At 42.6% G+C, this 19,566-nt stretch overlaps 2 protein-coding genes across 3 annotated transcripts in view; one reads left to right on the forward strand and one right to left on the reverse strand.

Moving 5' to 3' along the window:
* cd34 (CD34 molecule) overlaps window positions 1–19,566 on the forward strand; it is a 286,734-nt gene that overhangs the window by 233,402 nt on the left and 33,766 nt on the right. Inside the window, exon 9 of one of the 2 annotated variants that reach the window (XR_007449638.1) lies at window positions 5,046–5,175. The exons of the other annotated variant lie outside the window; for it this stretch is intronic. The gene's annotated coding sequence lies outside the window, so the exon portion shown is untranslated. Of the gene's footprint in view, window positions 1–5,045; window positions 5,176–19,566 lie in introns of those variants that run through there. 2 annotated transcript variants of the gene reach the window in all.
* The window catches only part of magi3a (membrane associated guanylate kinase, WW and PDZ domain containing 3a), a 199,109-nt gene that overhangs the window by 63,970 nt on the left and 115,573 nt on the right, over window positions 1–19,566 (reverse strand). The window contains exon 2 of the mRNA XM_049580722.1: window positions 11,839–11,955. Coding sequence (XP_049436679.1) covers window positions 11,839–11,955 — 117 coding nt within the window. The remainder of the gene's footprint in view (window positions 1–11,838; window positions 11,956–19,566) is intronic.

The raw sequence follows: 19,566 nt of genomic DNA on the forward strand, positions 1-19,566 counted from the left end.
GCACCACTTTTATTCCTTAAGGATGCAATTAAATGCTATATTAATGCCGCACACACAAGTGAGGAGAATCAGAGACGACGGCTTTAGTAAGTTGTGCACCAAGTAACATGAATGGATGAAATTTAACTTCACTGTTGACCTTCTGCCTGTTTGCTCAATAATTGCACTTTTATATCTGCAGTGCATTCACAAAGCAATTTCTCCTCAAAATCCCACGCACAGCTTAGTTTCCATGGCAATATAGTGGAATATAATGATTTAACATAAATGTATAATGGTGACTTGTCAGAATAATGCTACTTAAGTAAAAAATGTGTTGATGCCAGACTTTTTCTGGGGCATCCCTATTTGCAATAAAGCAAAGAATTAATTTGTGAATTCCCCCCACAGCATATTCACCGTGAACGTCGTTTCCAATAAAGATTACTGCCTTACCACCTGTTTCCACTGGGGAAAGATTTGTTCATGTCCATTAACCAAGGCTAGGGGACGTGGGAGTAAAAATCAGTGACATGTTTTACAGTATAGCGTCTCCTTTATGCCAGGTGTGACGGTCAAGGTCAGCAGCTTTGTGTCTGAAATCATCTTGAAGCAACAGTTGCAAAGTGAGTTCAAACTTATTTCTTGACCTTTATAAAATATTTACTTCTGTTTTTCACTTGAAGGAAGAGTGGGTGAGATTTAGGGGGGTTAGTGGCATCTAGTGGTGAGGGTTGAAGACTGCAACCAGCTGAAACTTCTTTCTGTTTAGAATTCCTTCAGTGATCATTGTCCAGGAGGTTGTTAAGGCGAGCCGAACTACCCGCAGATGACTTTTACAGAAATTAAAACAGGTAAAAACACTGATTTAAACTGGGATGTCACTGGTGCCTCAAGAGACCTAAATCACCAGTTTATACACTTGAAATTCTGTCATAAAGCAAATCTAACGCCTAGACTAAGACATGAAATGGGGCCGGTTCAGGACCCTTATGGCTCATTTTGCCCCCAGAGAACTGTTGGCTCTTTTATACATGTTGTATGGGAATGTCCGGGGGTTTTTGGCTTTGGGGGAAGGTTATAAATACCAATGTTGAACTAGCAGGGATGCGATTACCAGTGGGCCCTGCCGTACATCTTCTAAATGATGATTCCCATGATTCCCTTACAGACAGAACTTGCACCTTTTTCCTTATCTAGATGTTCAAGAGGTTTTTACCCCTCGTCAAATTCTTCGCAGAGGTCTCCTCTCGAAAACAAACAGACCCAGACATGGTAATTTAGACACTGAATTAAGTAGTTCCATCCATCCGTTTTTGTTTGCTTATCCGGGGCCGGGTCAAGGGGTCAGCAGGCTAAGCAAAGCACCCCATACGTCCCTCTACCCAGCAACACTTTCCAGCTCCTCCTGGGGGACCCCAAGGTGTTCCCAGGCCAGACGAGATATGTAATCCCTCCGGCGTGTTCTGGGTTTGCCCCGGGGCCTGACACCAGTGGGACGTGCCTCACACACCTCCAGTGGGAGGCACCCAGGAGGCATCCGGATCAGATGCCCGAACCACCTCAACTGACCCCCTTTGACGCATAGGAGCAGCGGTTCTACTCCGAGCTCCCTTCAGATGTCTGAGCTCCTTACCCTATCTCTAAAGCTGAGCCCAGCCACCTCATGGAGGAAGTCTCAGCCGCTTGTATCCGCAATCTCATTCTTTCGGTCACTACCCAGAGCTCATGACCAAAGGTGAGTGTTGGGATGTAGATGGACCAGTAAATCGAAAGCTTTGCCTTTCGCCTCAGCTCCTGCTCCGTTTTACATTACAAAACAGTGTTTCCTATTTCTATGTGCTGCTGCACCCAGTGTGCTCACCTTTTTTCTCCGAAAACTTAAGATCCAGATGTTCAGGAGGTATTTACTGGGAGCTAAATTACCCACAGAGGTCTCTTCATCTTCAAAACAAATTGACCTGGGGCCTCATTTATAAAACAGCGCGTAGGATCCATATTTAAACTGTACATATGGACAATGCGCAAAAAAATATTCAACACTTTCTACAATCAGGCTTCCACCTCACCATCTGCGTCGCCAATTTCCGTCTCTAAAATGTTCCTAAGCATGTGTTAAAGTTTCTCCCATTAAGTCAGTTTTTATAAAAATCACAACCTTCCTGTGGGAAGTGGCGTACGGTACGCCTCTTTCGGTAGAGTTTTTCTGGCAAGGCTGTTAGCTATGGTGGCCAATGCAAAAACATGGAAACGTGACAAGTGTTGATTTGTCCGTTCTGGGCTTTCGTAGAACGACATGGCGGACTCTGTAGACGAGGTGCCTATGTAGATATTAACGGCTCATTCTGAGGTAACAAAAACACTTTTATTCTTATTTTCACATTATACATTATACATTAAAAGAAACACACTTTTTAAGTCATATTCCATGTCTGCCAATATATCCCCCTAAATCCTACACACTGGACCTTTAAAACACTTCGCTGCTCCGAAAGTGAAGTTCTACACTTCATTACAGTTTATGCAAAGTTAGTCATTAAATAATAATCTACCATAACTGCCTCAAGTGGTTAAAGAAAGTGTCATGTTTTGCCTTGTTGATACTCTCATCTATGAGACACTGACGATATATTGTTATGAAAATGATTTTACGCTCCCTAACACGCCGGCTCTGCTTAACGTCATCTTAGATGTAATCAGGGCTTTCACGATACCTCAGCTGAACCGCTCAGCTATCCGGCTGCGCTGCAGGCACGAGGGAATTTAACTCAGAGTTTAATAGGAACCTATCCCCGTTCTTCATTTTCTCTCTGTGTCACCATCCATCCTGCCTGCAGTATAAGCCGTCACATCTGAAACTGCTTAGTCTTTTGCAGAGACAATCTTTTATTCTGTCAAACAGAGCAATCAGAGGAGACCAGCAGAGCAGAGGAGGCAATATGAGCTTGTTTATGGAGGAAGGAACACAGAAATGTGGTTATTCTGCTATTTATTTATTCAGCTATGTTACCTGAAGACTCACAAACAAGTTGGATCACATTTAGCACCCTTACACTTTCCTTTCTTATAACACCATCATGTGCCTTAGTAATTGTATTTTTATCATCTGATGTCTCAAGTTTTGCTGCGACATCAAGAAGTGATGAGATTTTAAAAGAAAAGAGTGTCACAGCTTGATAAAGAAAGGAGGAAAACAGAGGCTGTGGATGCTATCTGCACTGATGCGTTCCGGATGGGTGAATTCACAAAGCACAGCATCTCTTCAGTCTCCCCAGTGAAGAGTAAGATCACACCCCAGCCGCGGATAGACAGCGACTGCTAAGAATGTTGAAACTGGAAATCTAACTGTAATCTGAGAGGGAGCGCTGGGATAAGGAGCTTTGAAGAGAAGACAAGAGGAAATTTGCTGCTAATTCTCACTGGAAAAGAGCACGCTGTTTCAACTTCCTCCTTGTGTGTCGTTCCTCACAAGCCTCCCTTTGAAGAGATGAAACAACCGCATGGAAACAACACAGGACAAAAAAGCGTCACACCACAAAGCAAATGAAAAAAAAAAGCTCTAGTAGTCACAAGGTCTACAGGGCTTAACAACAAGATATAGCTCTCCAGTTTTATGTGTGAACTCTGTTTTCCTCCCCCTCCTACCAGGTTGAACACCCACTCAGAGGGGCACTAAAGACCAAGTGACAAGCATTTACCATCAAGGTTCCCAGACGCTAATGCAGCTGAACAACAGAAAGGAAGAAAGACACAAGGATAAAAAAAAAAACGAGTTTAAAATTACACAGACAGATACCAGATCAGATGGTGCCAACTTCCTTACTTTCTAATTGCGACAAGAAGAAGAGGTGGGAAGCAACAATATTGAGCTTCTGCTGTCTGCACAGGTCACATGCCGAATGCTGAACTCTTTAATACCTACACACCCTCCCACACTCTTAGGGTGCTTTCACACCTGCCCTGTTTGGTTCAGTTCAATCAAACTCAAGTTCGTTTGACCCCTCAGTGTGGTTCATTTGGGCAGGTGTGAACGCAGCAATCACACCCAGGTGCGCACCAAAACAACCAGACCCAGACCTTCTTGAAGAGGTGGTCTCAGTCCGGTTACAAATGAACTCTGGTGCGGTTTGTTTGTGGTGAGAACGTGTTCTGACCTGGATGTGAAGCAACTGCAGTCACATGACACATTGTTTGGGTTTAACATGAGCATGTTACAGTCCGTCGGTTTTCTAGTTGGAGCCGCGCCTCGTTTTCAAACTGTATGGTTTGACTAAAATGAACAATGACAGCAATATAGTCCACGATGAGCAGCGCTAAAATCAACCTGCGTAGTTGTCCCTCCATTGTGACATTAGAAAGTGACACATTTATCTTGCAAGTGTACTCTTCTTCAACGTTTGTTTTACTTCCTGGATTTTTCCCACATGGAAATTCTGACCAATCAAGAGCAGCTTTCTCACACAAGGCATTTGATCTGGTCCACTTGTAAATGCTGCCGTGAGAACACGAACCAACTCTAGGCAATTATACAACTTTGTAAAAAAATTCGTCCCTGATTCGGACCGAAGCAAGACAACTCTAGGTCTGAAAGCACCCTTAGATCCTCCCACATCACCATCTGCCTGCTTGACTACCATGGATTCTTGAGCCTTCTGCTGTTCCGCTCCCCGCCTATGGAACCCTTTCCAGTAAGACATTTGCAATGTTGACTCCTCTTTCAGCTTCAAATCTCATCTGTAAGCTGGCATATTCAGTCTGATCTAATGGTGTCACACACACACACACACACACACACACACACACACACACACACACACACCATCTACTTTTAATAATTCATGATTTTGGTCGAGCTGGTTTTAGGGCTGCCCCCTAATAGTCAATCTAAACCTATATGACTGGACCATGTGGGAATTTAATTTGAAAGGACAGACACAGGAAGTGTCCATGCTCAGCAGTCAGACAGGAGTCAGGTTAATTTCCAGGGCTGGTACCTGCGGTTATTCCACAGGCTAGTTAATAACATGTCGGGCAGGAAATCCAAAGTGTGGGATCATTTTGAGAAGGTGAAGGACGAACCCAAGGTGATATGTAAACTCATCTTCACTGGTCGACTACAAACATGACGTATCATCTGAAACATGGAAGTAGCTACATGCCCATTAGCCCACAGCGTCATTAACAGGCAGCTCGCTCAGTGTGTGACGTGCACTTGTAGATAAAATATAGGCCTATATTAATGAAGGTTCATTAGTACGGTTTGTATTTCTCTGTAATGTAGCACAGTGTTAACAACGTTACTGATACTATTCTTTCTCACACCTTCAACTCAAACCATTGTGTTGCCCCGCCCAAAATATATTATTTAATGCTTAAATTAATAACATGAACATGCAGGCGACTAGTCGACTAATGGCCCTAAATGATGACTGTTGGTCAACTAGGAATATTCTTAGTCTTGGGCAGCCGTTAAGCATTTGGCAGAACTGGTAGTCGATGTATGAAAAACTGTAGCGAAGAAAAAGTCTCTCCTTTATATTGTACAATTGTTCAGATCACAAGAAGATGCAACACTGTCTCACTTCGGGCGTAGACAGGAAGTGAAAACACAAGAGCACTTCTTTGTTGCTGAAAAGTGTAACATCCGGCAGTTGCTTTACACTGACGCCCATCTAAAAATCACGAGCCATCTGAATCATGATACTGTGGTAAATGGAGCATTGGTGCCATTCAGGATCTCAGTTAGGTATTCATCTGAAGTAAGAATGAAAACTGTTTAACACTCAAAGCTCAGAAAAATATGATTTTATCATTTCTCCTGCAGAATGAAGAGATTACATCACATATTGTCTGCTATGAACAAGGTTATGTAATTCAACAAAAAGGAGCTTGAGGTCTGAGGAGATGTGAAAAAAGAGAAATAAATCAGGATCAAGTGGCGAACACTCGAGCTTCGTGTCACCTTGTAACACCTCCATTTATTTCTCCATTTATAATTTATAGGTCACCGTGGATTGATGCAACAGAGAAGGAAAAACTTCATTCAATACAGTTTACTTTCAGCGTTTTATGTCTCTGTAGCAGGACAAAGATTTCATGATGAGCTACATCAATGCAAAGCTGAATTCTGTCTTTTGTCTCAGTGGCTTAAAAACTTGAAAGGAACTCTCTTCAATCTTCTAAAAAAAAGTAAGGATTGAAAACCTGGGGCACTTTTTTTTACATTTCCGTTATCCCTTCCTCGTTTTTTTTTTTTTTTTTTTTTTTAATCTGGCAATGAGACTCTTGGAGCTGATTGCAGTGCCGTGACGGATGTTAATGCCCAGGGATTCGTGGAAAAAAAGAGGTAGTTGGTGCTAGAGTTGGGGGCTGGGATTTAGCCAGGCTTCAAGGATTTCGCGGTGCCCTGGACCCCGGGCACTGTCTTGAGCCCCTGTCATCTTTTGTGGGAGCCAGGAGTGACACTTAATGAAGCCTCGCTGTGTGTAGTGCAAGAAGGAAGTCATGCTTCTCTCACTCCGAGAAGCCATTGGAGCTGCTGTAATGAGCACAGGCATCGTGCTGTAGTGGCCATTTAGGCTCCTCGCGCGGTCACTGTGGCTCAGCGCGCTGTGATGAGCCACTGGCACAGGCTGGCATGAGCGGAGTGGACAAGGGACATATGCTGCGCTACTGAAGCCAGACTGCAATGTCTCACACGGAATCGTGTTTATGTCTTCAGTGTCGACTCTCTAAAGTGGACCCAAATGTAGAGAATCGGGTAATGCCAGAATATGATGTGTACATGGGCGGATTATGAGACAGTGGGCCCCTGGGCACAGATATGCAAAGGGCCCCACTACCTCTCCTACATAGGAGCAGGACACACAGGTGGTTGTGGTGGTTTTGTGTCTCTTTGTGGTTGTTTCATGTGTCTTTGTAGGTCTTTAGATCTCTTTGAGGTAACATCATGTCTTTATTGGTCTTTTTTTGGCCATGTAATCATTCTGTGTATCCTTGTGGTTGTCTTGTGTCTCTTTGTAGTCACGCTGTGTCTTTGTAGACATAAGGTGTTTCCTTGTGGTCCTTTTGTGTGTCCTTGTGGTTGTTTTGTGTCTCTTTGTAGTAATTTTGTGTCTCCTTGTGGTTGTTTTATTTCTCCTTGTAGTCATTTTGTGTCTCCTTGTGGTTGTTTTGTGTCTCTTTGTAGTCATTTTGTGTCTCATTGTGGTTGTTTTATATCCCTTTTTTAGTCACTCTGTGTCTCTTTGTAGTTGTTTTGTGTCTCTGTAGTCATTTTGTGTCTCTTTGTAGTCATTTTGTGTCTCCTTGTGGTTGTTTTGTGTCTCTTTGTAGTCGTTTTGTGTCTCTGTAGTCATTTTGCGTCTCTTTGTAGTCATTTTGTGTCTCTGTAGTCGGTTTGTGTCTCCTTGTGGTTGTTTTGTGTCTCTTTGTAGTTGTTTTGTGTCTCTTTGCAGTCGTTTTGTTTCTCCTTGTGGTTGCTTTGTGGCTCTTTGTAGTCATTTTGTGTCTCATTGTGGTTGTTTTATATCTCTTTGTAGTCGTTTTGTGTCTCTGTAGTCATTTTGTGTCTCTTTGTAGTCGTTTTGTTTCTCCTTGTGGTTGTTTTGTGTCTCTTTGAAGTCATTTTGTGTCTCCTTGTGGTTGTTTTGTGTCTCTTTGTAGTTGTTTTGTGTCTCTGTAGTCATTTTGTGTCTCTTTGTAGTCATTTTGTTTCTCCTTGTGGTTGTTTTGTGTCTCTTTGTAGTCATTTTGTTTCTCCTTGTGGTTGTTTTGTGTCTCTTTGTAGTCATTTTGTGTGTCCTTGTGGTTGTTTTGTGTCTCTGTAGTTGTTTTGTGTCTCTTTGTACTCATTTTGTGTATCCTGGTGGTTGTTTTGTATCTCTTTGAGGCCATTTTGTGACTTACTGAGGTCATTGTGTATCTCTTTGAGGTAACTTTGTGTCTTTTTCAGCTGTTTCATGCCACTCTGTGGTCATTACAGTGTCCTACAGTGTTGTTTTGTGTCCTTTAAGAGACATTTGGGACTCTCCGGGGTAGTTTTGGGGCTTTTTGAGGTAATTCTATTTATTTCGTGTCTCTTTACAGTTATTCTAGTTTCTATGTGGTTGTTTTATGTCTCTTTGCAGCTCTTTTACATCTGTTTGTGGTCTTCTTGTGTCTCTTTGTGGGCTTTTTGAGTCTTCTCCTGGTTGGTACGTGTTAAATTGAGAGAAACTTTGAAAGTGACAGCCAAAGGGCCCCTGAAACTTTGGGCCCCTGGGCCTGTGCCCGGCAGGCCTGCTCAGTAATCCATCCATGGTTGTGTACTATAAGTGCTGAAACAACTGTAATAATCTTATTGAGAAGTTACTGCTTTGAACTCTACATACTGCAACTAAATATCTGCGGAGCACTGAGGCTTTGTGCTTCATGCTGTTAATTGTTTCATATATTCCTACAGTGAATCAGTGGGCAGACTCACTCAGCAAGATGAGAGTGGAGAGCCCTGCTGATTATATGCCATCATCTCCAATTAATCATTACTGCTTTATTGTACATTGAATGCATATTCAAATGATGCCTTAAAAATGACTTTCACTCCATGCAAAATGTCAGAAATGAGGGCTTTCAAAATGCTGAGAGTTACACAGATAATGACGGCGTCTGGAGCAGTGATAAATGGCAAAAACTATGCTTTTCTTTTCTGTTTTTTTTTTTTTAACTCAGCTGTGCAGCTCAGAGAACTGCAGCTGCTCTTTCATTTACGCCTGTTGGCCTTGATGTCCATTTTAAAATCACTCGGGTATAAAAACAAAATCGTTCCGTCCTGGTTATTTATTCTTCTGTTTTGAAGAGGAGCGGCACAGAACAAAGTTAGCAGCACTCCTTCACACCTTTAATTTTAAGATAAGCGAGGTCTGAGCAGAACCAGAAAATAAACATCTCTCTTAATTCAATACTTCACATATTCTGTCTCAAAACTCATTTTTGTTGAATTAAACATAAAAACCAAGAAAGTTCATTCTCCTCCATCCTAGTACAGTTTCTTTTGTCCAAGCCCTGAAGTCTTAAAGCATATTTCACTCATGGTAGATAATGTTAGTCTGTGTGTTAAGTCTACTCAGGTTTTCTGAGGACATCTGAGTTTCTCTAAGGGTTTTTTTAAGTGGGGTTGTTTGAGGTACTTCTCCATAGTCAGTGTGCTTCCTGCAGTAGATGGCAGTCAGCACACCTCCAGTATGGAGACGCTGGAGGGAGTACCACCACGGAAGCTTAGCAATGCTCTTTAACGCCACCAGACTCCTTTGACAAAAACAGATATTTTACTTCAGTCAGGAACACCCTCGTTATAGATCCAACCATTTATCCCAACAAATGTAAATACAGCTACGTTTAGTGCTGATGGCTCCGCTCTTAAGATGCTCCCTGGAATAGACGAGCAGCATGCTGAACCAAAACAGTGAGCACAGTGCAGAAAACCGCCCCTGGGGATACACGAATGGGCCCAAGCAAGACATTAAATAGCATTTTGACCTTTGAGCCATGTTAGAACTCTGAATAAGAAAGGTGGAGGCCGGGGTGATGGTGCAAGGCTTTGCCAGCAGCAGCAGCAGCAGCAGCAGCAGCAGCAGCAGTAGTGGTGTTTGGCAGCATTGGTGTACCAGGAATCAGTGAGTAGGAAGTCGTATTTAAACAGACCGCCTTGTGTGGGAATGGGCTGTGATCGGTGTGTGACTGATAAGAAACAATGATCAAATCAGCTGATTACAGCTGGGGTGTATGACTTTCATGTCCTGATTGAACTAACGTGAAGCTTCATTTTGCAGAACATGGGATTGACTGATCTACGGCTGCCAAGGGCGGTTTGTTTTTTTGTATAATTGTGACTTTGATGATTCCGAAATGACCCTTTAAAAACAAAGTCACAGAAGAACATTAATATACTTACTTATTTTTTGGTGGGACTTTTTTTTTAGGTGGCTAAAATACGTTTTGGTGCTGCCCCTGTCCACAGCAGTACATTGTTTCACTTTCTGCCTGCAGGTGCCTGTAGGTAATACACTGAGTATGGATAAGTACCACATATAACCCAGCTTCAAACTAGAATTACCACCCCACACTTGAATGCCTCTGCACACCAGTCAAGTTGCAGTTATAGTTTACACCTGTGTCTGTGAAAACATGGCTGCTTCACGATCTATACAATTAGCGCAGTTTCAAGATTGGTGTCACCAATTCAGTATCTGACCAAATGTAAACTCTAATCCTGAGTTATGACTTTGAATAATGGCCAGAAACGTGTTTATGCAGAACACTGTGATGTCAGGGTGAAGCTGGTTTTGACCTTTTGGATATAAAATGTCATCAGTCTATTGTTTTATCCTATTAGACTGTGTGGATCACAGTGACTTTAACCTCCGACCATCAAATTCTAATCAATTCATCACTGAGTCCAAGTGGAAGTGTGTGCCAAATTTAAGGAAACTCCCTCAGGGTGTTCTTGTGATATTAAATTCACGAGAGTCAAAACAGATGAGGTCACACTGATCTTTGGCCACCAAAATCTAATCCATTCATCGTTAAGTTCAACTGGACGTTTGTGTCAAATTTGAGAAAACTGCCTCAAGTTGTTCTTGAGATATCACGACCACAAGAATAAAACAAATGAGGTCTTAGTGCCCTTGACCTTCAACTGTCAAATACTAATAAGTTCATAGTTGAGTCCACGTGGATGTTCGTGCCAAATTTGAAGAAATTACATCAAGATGTTCTTTTGATATCATGTTCATGGGAATGAAATGGCGCAAGGTCTTGGTGACCTTGACCTTTGACCACCACAATCTAATCAGATCATCCCTGTGCCCAAATGGACGTTTGTGTCAAATTTGAGAAAACTGCCTCAAGTTGTTCTTGAGATATCACGACCACAAGAATAAAACAAATGAGGTCTTAGTGCCCTTGACCTTCAACTGTCAAATACTAATAAGTTCATAGTTGAGTCCACGTGGATGTTCGTGCCAAATTTGAAGAAATTACATCAAGATGTTCTTCTGATATCATGTTCATGGGAATGAAATGGCGCAAGGTCTTGGTGACCTTGACCTTTGACCACCACAATCTAATCAGATCATCCCTGTGCCCAAATGGACATTTGTGCCAAATTTGGGGGAAAAAAAAGTAAGGTGTTCCATAGATATTCACTTTATCAAGAATGAACTAAACGAGGTCATAGTGACCTTAATCTTTAAACTTCCGACCACCAAAATCTAATTAGTTGATTCTTGAGTCCAGGTGGATGTTTGTGCCATATAAAAAAAAATCCCCTCAAAGTGTTCTTGAGGTATTGCATTTACAAGAATGAGACAAAAGAGGACATAGTGACCTTGACCCTCTACTACCAAAATCTAACAAGTTTATTCTTGAGTCCAAGTGGACATTTGCGCCAAATCTGAAAATAAATAAATAAACCCAACAACAAACTAGAGAAAAAAACCTTGAGGTGTTCACAAGAACGGGATGGAGAGATGGTTGGATGGACAACACAAAAACACAATGCCTCAGGCCACAACGATCGGCGGCATGGAGGCATAAAAATCTGAACTAACCCTTTAAGCCTGAGACTGGGTGCTTTTTAACAGTTATTTTATGATTATGAAGTGAATAGTGCCGTTTTGGAAGACTGACACTGAGGAGGACAGGAGGGAACTGAGTGGAAAATAAGTTAAATTTTTTTAGAGACAGAAAGTGCAGGCAGACAATTAAGTAGGATGGTACATGCAGAGCTGCAGATGACAACAGAGCAGCTCCATCTGGACGGGTCAGAGGTCAACAAGCAGACAGAGAGAGGAGGCGCCCAAGGATGCAGAGGGTACTCACAGGGAATGGTGCGCAGGTACAGGTTGTCTCTGATCACCTGCTGGAGTTTATGGTCCAGGGAGCCCTTCTGAAACTGCAGGCTGAGGTAGTGACGCAAATCAGTGTTCAACACCTTACCTAGTAGAAAGGAAAGAGAAATCTGGGTCAGTCCAACAATTAAATCACGTAGGCGGGCGTCTATCTACACGCCGCTCATTTACAAAACGCCCACTCTGATGATTTGCTTTCGAGACAATCAAAAGGACATGCTGAAATTTAATACTCATAACAAGCTACAACAACTCCACCGACGGACAACAACATGTGCTACGAGCCCTGAATCAAAAAGGGTCCTTGTCTAGACAGTAATTACTTGTACCTGAGGAGTCTGGGCGCTAAGTGGTAAAGATACTGAAGCTGTATTATGTGATGAAACATTAATTAATTGGGCTCTTTCATTAAAACCCAGATGCATGAATGACAAAAAACAGGAAAATGAATCGAGGACTGCTGCTTCTCAGGAACGACAGCATTTCGAGCAAAGTCTGAGGAAGTGAAGGTGGCTGCACTGTGATCTTCAAGGAGGAAGGAAATTTACCATTCTCCTCTGAGCGACAGAGAGGAAATGGGGAGATAAAGAGAGAAAGAAGAAACAGAAAAAGAATTCCCTTGTGTTTGCTCTAGTAGCGCTCTTCCTCTCTGTGGACTCCAGCTGTGTGGGGCAGGAGCTCCTTCCTCGGGAAGGGACACGCAGATTTGCTTTGAATATGGCTTCAGTTACACTGCCGGCATCAAAAACCAGCGCTGACTCCTTGAAACTGTCTGGCAGGGTGTACACAATTAACCTCACACACACGAGTGAGGACGTGAGCACTACGAGTCGGATATCTCTAAAACATCATGTTGCAGTTGTTCTGACAGTCACCAGAGTGACTCACAACTATATCTGTAATGCGCCTCGTCAAAATCATGTTCTACCACGGGCGGATTATGAGACAGTAGGGCCCCTGGGCACAGATATGCAATGGGCCCCACCACCTCTCCCACTCAGGAGCAGAACACACAGGTGGTTGTGGATGTTTTGTGTCTCTTTTATGCATCTTCTGGTATTTGTCTCTTTGAGGTAATTTTGTGTTTTTTAGTTGCACTGTGTCTCCTTGTGGTTGTTGTTCGTCTCTTTGTAGTCTTTTTTGTCTTTTTGCAGTTGTGTGTCTCTTTGTAGTCATTAATTGTCTCTTTGTAGTCATTTTGTATCTCCTTGTGTTTGTTTGGTGTCTCTTTGTAGTCATTTTGTGTCTCTTTGTAGTCATCTTGTGTCTCTTTGTAGTCTTTTGTGTCTGTTTGCAGTTGTGTGTCTCTTTGTTGTCCTTAGTTGTCTCTTAATGGTCATTTTGTGTCTCCTTGTGGTTGTTTGGTGTCTCTTTGTAATATTTGTGTCTCTTTGTAGTTATTTTGTGTCTCTTTTCAGTTGTTGTGTGTCTCTTTGTAGTCATTTTATGTCTCCTTATGGCTGCTTCATGTCTATTTGTAGTCATTTTGTGTGTCCTTGTGGTTGTGTCTTGTCTCTTTGTAGTCATTTTGTGTGTCCCTGTGGTTGTTTCATGTCTCTTTGTAGTCATTTTGTGTGTCCTTGTGGTTAAGTCTTGTCTCTTTGTAGTCATTTTGTGTGTCCTTGTGGTTGTTTTGTGTCTATTTGTAGTCATTATGTGTGTCTTTGCCATTGATTTTGTCATGTTATAGTTGTTTTTGCAGTTGTTGTGTGTCTCTTTGTAGTTGTTAATTGTCTATTTGTAGTCATTTTGTGTCTCTTTGTAGTCCTTTGTGTCTCTTTTCAGTTGTGTGTCTCTTTGTAGTCTTTAATTGTCTCTTTGTAGTCATTTTGTGTCCCCTTGTGGTTGTTTTGTGTCTCTTTGTAGTCATTTTGTGTATCCCTGTAGTTGTTTTGTGTCATTCTGTAGTTGTTTTGGTCTCTTCCTGATTAGGAGGTGTTGATTTGAGTGGCATTTTACAAGGTAAGGCAACACTTTGGACCCCCGGGCCTGTGGCTGGTAGGCCCGTTCAGTCATCCATCCATGTGCTCTACATCTGCTTCTTCTCTTTCCTATGGTCTCACACACATCTCTACAAGGCTGGAATACACTATTGTTTGCTGGCAACGTCTGCCAGCTTTTCTGACGCAAGTGTTAAGATCCTGCAGATTTTCTGTAGATCAGAAAATGTTGACAAATCAAAATCAAACAGAAGCCAGGCTGTGAAATCTGCATCAAGCTTCTCTGAGGAACATCAGTCAGTAAGATAATACACACCTCTCTCAGCAAGACACCTACAGAGATTGTTAATACACGACTTTGCCATCATGAGACTAATTCTGCTGTCGGCTAATCTGCTGATTAATATTTTAGCATACTACACTACTCTGAGTCAGTGTGCCAGACACACACGCACTCAGAAGTCATTGAAGACTTCTTTGATTTCAATATGAAACATTTTTAAACTCCATTTGAATCTTTTTACTAATGTATACACACTCACACACAAAAAGATATCCTGTCTTTCAAAAGAGTGGCAGGGTTCAAACAAGCAGAAAATTGCAGAAGGAAACAGAATAAAACATAATCATACTGCATAGTAACAAAGAGAAATATTCACACAGTAAAAGTAAAAGAACATTTTAGAGTGAGGAGCATCCTACGCATCCCACACTCAACAAGAACTCTACTCTGAAACTTCAACAGTATTTTTCATGCTTTTCAGCAGGAAGTATTGAAGGATGGACTTGGCTGCTGGGGAGTAAAAAGCTATCGCTTGCCAAATTCAAAAAAATTGTAAATTAAATGAAGTTCTCTCATTCAGCCCCTAAGGGGACAAAAACGACTCCCGCTGGCATGGCAGATCAGCGGCATCATGAAGCCGGGTCGAGGGGGTCGATTCTCCCCCCTTAACATCTGCCAAAAATGATGTTGAAAATATTTTTATGAAAAGCTCTCTGGGCAATGCTTTTGCTCTGCAGGCAAACACATAAGCTAATAATTCAAGTGATTCTGAAATACCGAGGCTTACAAGGTTGCCTGCTGCTTTACTTAAAGGAATACTTTGAAGATTTTCAACCAGCTTTGTATCACCAATGTGGGCAGTGTGTGTAAATGAACTATGGTAAACTTCCCTGCATCTCACCAGCGCTCAGATCCTACAGCTTGAATGTGCCAGATGAGACGAAATGTGCTTTAAAGGTCTAGGATTTGGTTGGCAGGAACTGAATATGATATAATAAGTATGTTTTCTTTGGTGTAAAATCACCTGAAAATAAGAATAGCTGTGTTTCCGTTACCTTAGAATGAGCCGCTTATGTCTACATAGGAAGCAGGTCCTTGTATACAGAGTCCAACATGTTAACTGACATGTTTCTACAGTAGCCTTGAATGGACAAACCGAACTTTGGCTCAAGATAAAGTCATTCACATTTTCGTGTCAGACACTGTAATTAGCAGCCCCTAGCGTCAATAAAAAAATTGTTGTTTTTTTTTTATTCAGTGGTGTTACCTGCTTAAACCACAGATCCATTTGTTTTGAAGAGGAAGAGACCTCTGCGGATAATTTGGCTCCAGGTAAAAACCTCCTGAACGTGCTGGGCTGGGGCCCTGTCTCTGACGAGCCAAAAAGCCCAGGAGAAACACTGATGTGTAACGTAAAACTGCTTTATTCAGTGTCTTTACCTGTTTCAATCCACCTCAGTGGATAACACAACACCTTGTAAAAAACCTCCTAAACAATGAACACTGAAGGAATCCTAACCAGGAGAAGTGTCAGCTGGTTGCAATCTGCAGTTCTCACCAATAAATTTTGTTAAATCTTGCACAGGCGGCAATTGGGCCCCTCAACCCCACGGGCCCCAGTGCAACCACACTGACTGCACCGGCTATAGTTAGTGCTGTTCAAATATAAACTATGATTCTGTTTCTGCATTGCCTAAAATATTTTCAGAAACATATTTTTGGAATTCGAGATTACTTGTTAGCAGCTGTTCAACATATTGTTTCCTGTGTAATCAGGACCAAGCTCGTATTACGTCGCCCACCAGCTGAAGAGTTTATTGGTTCGGTGTGGCGAAGTGCATTCTGGTAGTTGTAGGTTTACATCTTGAGCAAAAGCAAATGTAGCATCACGTTCAAAAGTATTTAAGTCTCTCTACTGAATAGACAGGCCAGTTTTGTGACCATCTTTCCAGTGGTGAAATATTTCTAAAAGTTGAAACGGTCCAGTAACTGCACCATGGCAGGGGTACGAGTGAGGGCCGGGGCCAAGAGAAGCACGGCTCTCCATTATGTAACTCTATAGACTTTTTACTGGCACAATGAATGTGAGGAATTTAGGTCAAGGAAACAAAAGCCGGGTCTGGCTACGCTTTGCAACTGCAAAGCCACAAGCCTGCGGTGCATGTTCCCAGAAGCTATGAGACATGAAAACCCCAAAACAAACACAAACAATATACATCCCGGTCCCTCCCCTGCCGGGTCGGGCCTGTTCCCATGTTCAAGGGGATGGGAGTGACTCTAGATTCACAAGGGGCTTTTATCATGCTCAGATTTGCCTCTCTGGATCCATTTTCAGGGACTGCATTTAAAGATCAGCTGGTTTCAGTACGGACAATTGATGGAGCTAATTGTTACCACAGGATTCCTGCAACTCAGAGTAGATACCCCACTGGGTCAACAAAATCAATCTCTCTCTTTCTGTCTCCCATACACACACACACACACACACACACACACACACACATGCAAATCACCTCCTCGGTCCACAGCAAACTCCCATTCAAGTGCTTCTAACAGGGCAGTCTTTGTGGCCCGCCTGTCAGGTTGCGTTAGCGTGCTGCATCATATCTCCAGAGACGGAGAGAGAAAGAGAGAAGGGGAGGGAGCGGCAACTCTCAACTTCCCGCTAGGTTACAAGGCAGCGCATCACTGGCCTGCCGGGCTGGTAGTACGAGGCATGTGGGACACAATGGAAGCCTTTGTGCCTTGTCATCTGGCTATTAGACACTCTCTCATGCAGGGGGGAGCTGGTGGGGAAACGGGGGGGGGGCTGCAGTTCAAGGATGGCGAATCATTAAAAACAGAGGGAGCGAGAGTGAAGGGAGAAGGGGGGGTGTTTGCAGAGGGGAGTAATGATGATGCATGGGAACACACATGGAAACCCGCCCCGCCTCCTTCCTCCTGCTCCTTCATCATCATTCAATCGCTCCATCTCTGACTGTGCGTCTTTGCTTCCCTTGCCGTGGAGGTTCATCAGCTCTGGCAGATCCCCACAGGGCTCCTCGTACCTATGTTTGAGATCACTCTCTGAATAGGTATCCGCCTTCCCTGCATCTTCCCCTTTTTTCGTTCTCCGACTGCTCACCACTTAACCTTTAGTTTTCTTTAATTTCACCAGCCTCTGTGTTCAAGTGGAGCGTGCATCAACCTGTCACTGCCTCCACCGCAGCCTCTCTCTGCCTGTCCTCTTAGATCAGTCGCTATGAAGACAAACAGAAACCAAGCCCTCGCTGTGGCGCTGTCGAAAATTTGCTATTAGTTTTCAGTATTTACAAATAAAAAGAGGAGGCGGAGAAAAGACAGGAGAGGATTTACTTAGATCAATAGTAAAAGATCTAAGTAAGAGTCTAAGTAAACTTATTGTCTGGATGTACGAACAAAAACCCACACTTCCTGTCCTTCTCTCACAGTATCCCACGTTCATCCACAGAAATGAAAACAAAGCACATGCTGCTGCCCATCATCCTTCCCCCAGTCCCCCAGGACAATTAGATTTTGGTATCTGCCATGGGAAACTGCTACTCTGAGTTCACCTCACCATCTGTCATTTTCTGTAACTGATGTCAAAACTATTGAAGCGCTTTGTAAAAAGTCTTTCATTCAGAGACAAGTTGTTTTTCAGCCAAAGGAGCGGACGAGAGCTTCAGTCCTTCTGCTATTATAAAACAGGTTGAGCAGCATGGATCACTATTTTCAACTCAACCTTTCTGCAGGCTGCAGCACACCAACGCCTTTTAATGTCCACAATCCTTTGGGGAAATAACGAACTTTGTTTTTTTTCTGCCAAATTTACAGAAAAACACAGTGAAAACAAGAATAAAGGGCAGCGACAAACAGTGAACGGCACCTTCCTTTTATCTTTTGTTAAAACAGCCCCCTTTATCATTTTCTGTGTACAACCACACTGGCGGCAGCTAGATGCGCCTGGTGCTTATGAACAAGCCACCCCACAACACTTCCTACTACTACTCTATTTCCAGCCCTGTGGCCCCTGAAAAAGCACATTTTCCCACACTCCCTCCCTGCTTGTACATCCCAGCTCCCGTAGCAGCTTGACTCCTCTCCTCACCATAGATCTGTAAAGAGATCTCTCACCTATTGCTGTCCTCGTCTCTCCTGTGTAGAAGAATGGATGAGGACAGACATGAGCCACAGCACAAAGATTGGCTCTTCAGGTGGGAAATCATGTTTGATTGGTGGGTGTGCAAATATGATTTTAAGCTAATGCAAAGGTAGAAGAAGCTGCAGTGCCAGCGTGTTTTTGAGTTTATTTATTGAATTTTTCTCACAGAGAAACATTCTTGTTTTGTGTGTTTTCAGCTTAAGAATTTAGTTGTACTTCAGAAAAGCGTTTTTTTTTTTTTTTGAGCTGATGTATGGCTAATTGCTCATCAACCAAAGTACTGGCCAACTTGAAGTTTGATCTAATGGTGGCGCTAAATAAAAAGTCAAGGTATCATCAAAGCTACTGCAATTCGTCCTGAAGTGATCTTAAATGTCTGAACCAAATTTCATGACAATTCATCCAATGGTGTTGAGTGATTCCACTCAAAACCAAAAAAGATAACCTCATAGTAGCACTGGAGGAAAATTCAGGGAATAACAAAAGTCAGTTGGCCTCGTCCTCTGGTTACCGTCTGTGAAAAATATAATGGAATTCTGACCAATAGATGTTGAGAAGTTTCAATCTTGACCGCAGACTGTTAAGATCAGTGACACGTCTCCACTTAGTCCCACTGTACAAAAATGAAGCCAAAATATTCCAGACAATGCTGCTTCCATTTTGCCATTTCTGAATTGTATCACATGTGGGCCCATACACTCATCCGACCAGTCACGAGCAGTGCTATTGATCACAAGCACACCAATTGGCAAACACAGCTGTCAATCATGACGTTAAACCTCCTTTTTATAGCATCAAGTAACTAAAAAAACAAACTGATCCGGAAAATGAACACAAGCACAAACAGTAGCGTGAGAAGGACAACCTAAAATGACGAAAACCATCTTTGGGAAAAATGTATTGATGTGTACTTTAATATTTTAGTTTGACCCACATACAGGCTATAGTCTGGACCAAAACGGTGGACCACCACTGCCAAATCTACAGCCGTACTGCTAGCATGTTCATGGATAGAATTTAAGTATGTATGTCTCATGGTATTACGGTATACCAGGGTATTCAGAAATCCTGACAGTATGATTTTCAATACTGTCAAAAATACAGATGCTCCTTTTTCTATTAAACTGATACAGAGATGGTTGATGAAATGTAGTGCACAACATGTGCCACTAGAGGTCAGTCTGAGGCAGGCAGCTTAGCTGAGAGAGGTGGTGACTGAGGGTGATGGGGATAACGTTACAGGATTAATAAAAAAGCACAGAGAGACAGCATGGGATAAAAAGCACATTTTCACATCTAACTTGGTGAATCAAG

Source organism: Epinephelus fuscoguttatus, linkage group LG7 (genome assembly GCF_011397635.1).
Source record: "Epinephelus fuscoguttatus linkage group LG7, E.fuscoguttatus.final_Chr_v1".
NCBI classification, from domain to species: Eukaryota; Metazoa; Chordata; class Actinopteri; order Perciformes; family Serranidae; genus Epinephelus; species Epinephelus fuscoguttatus.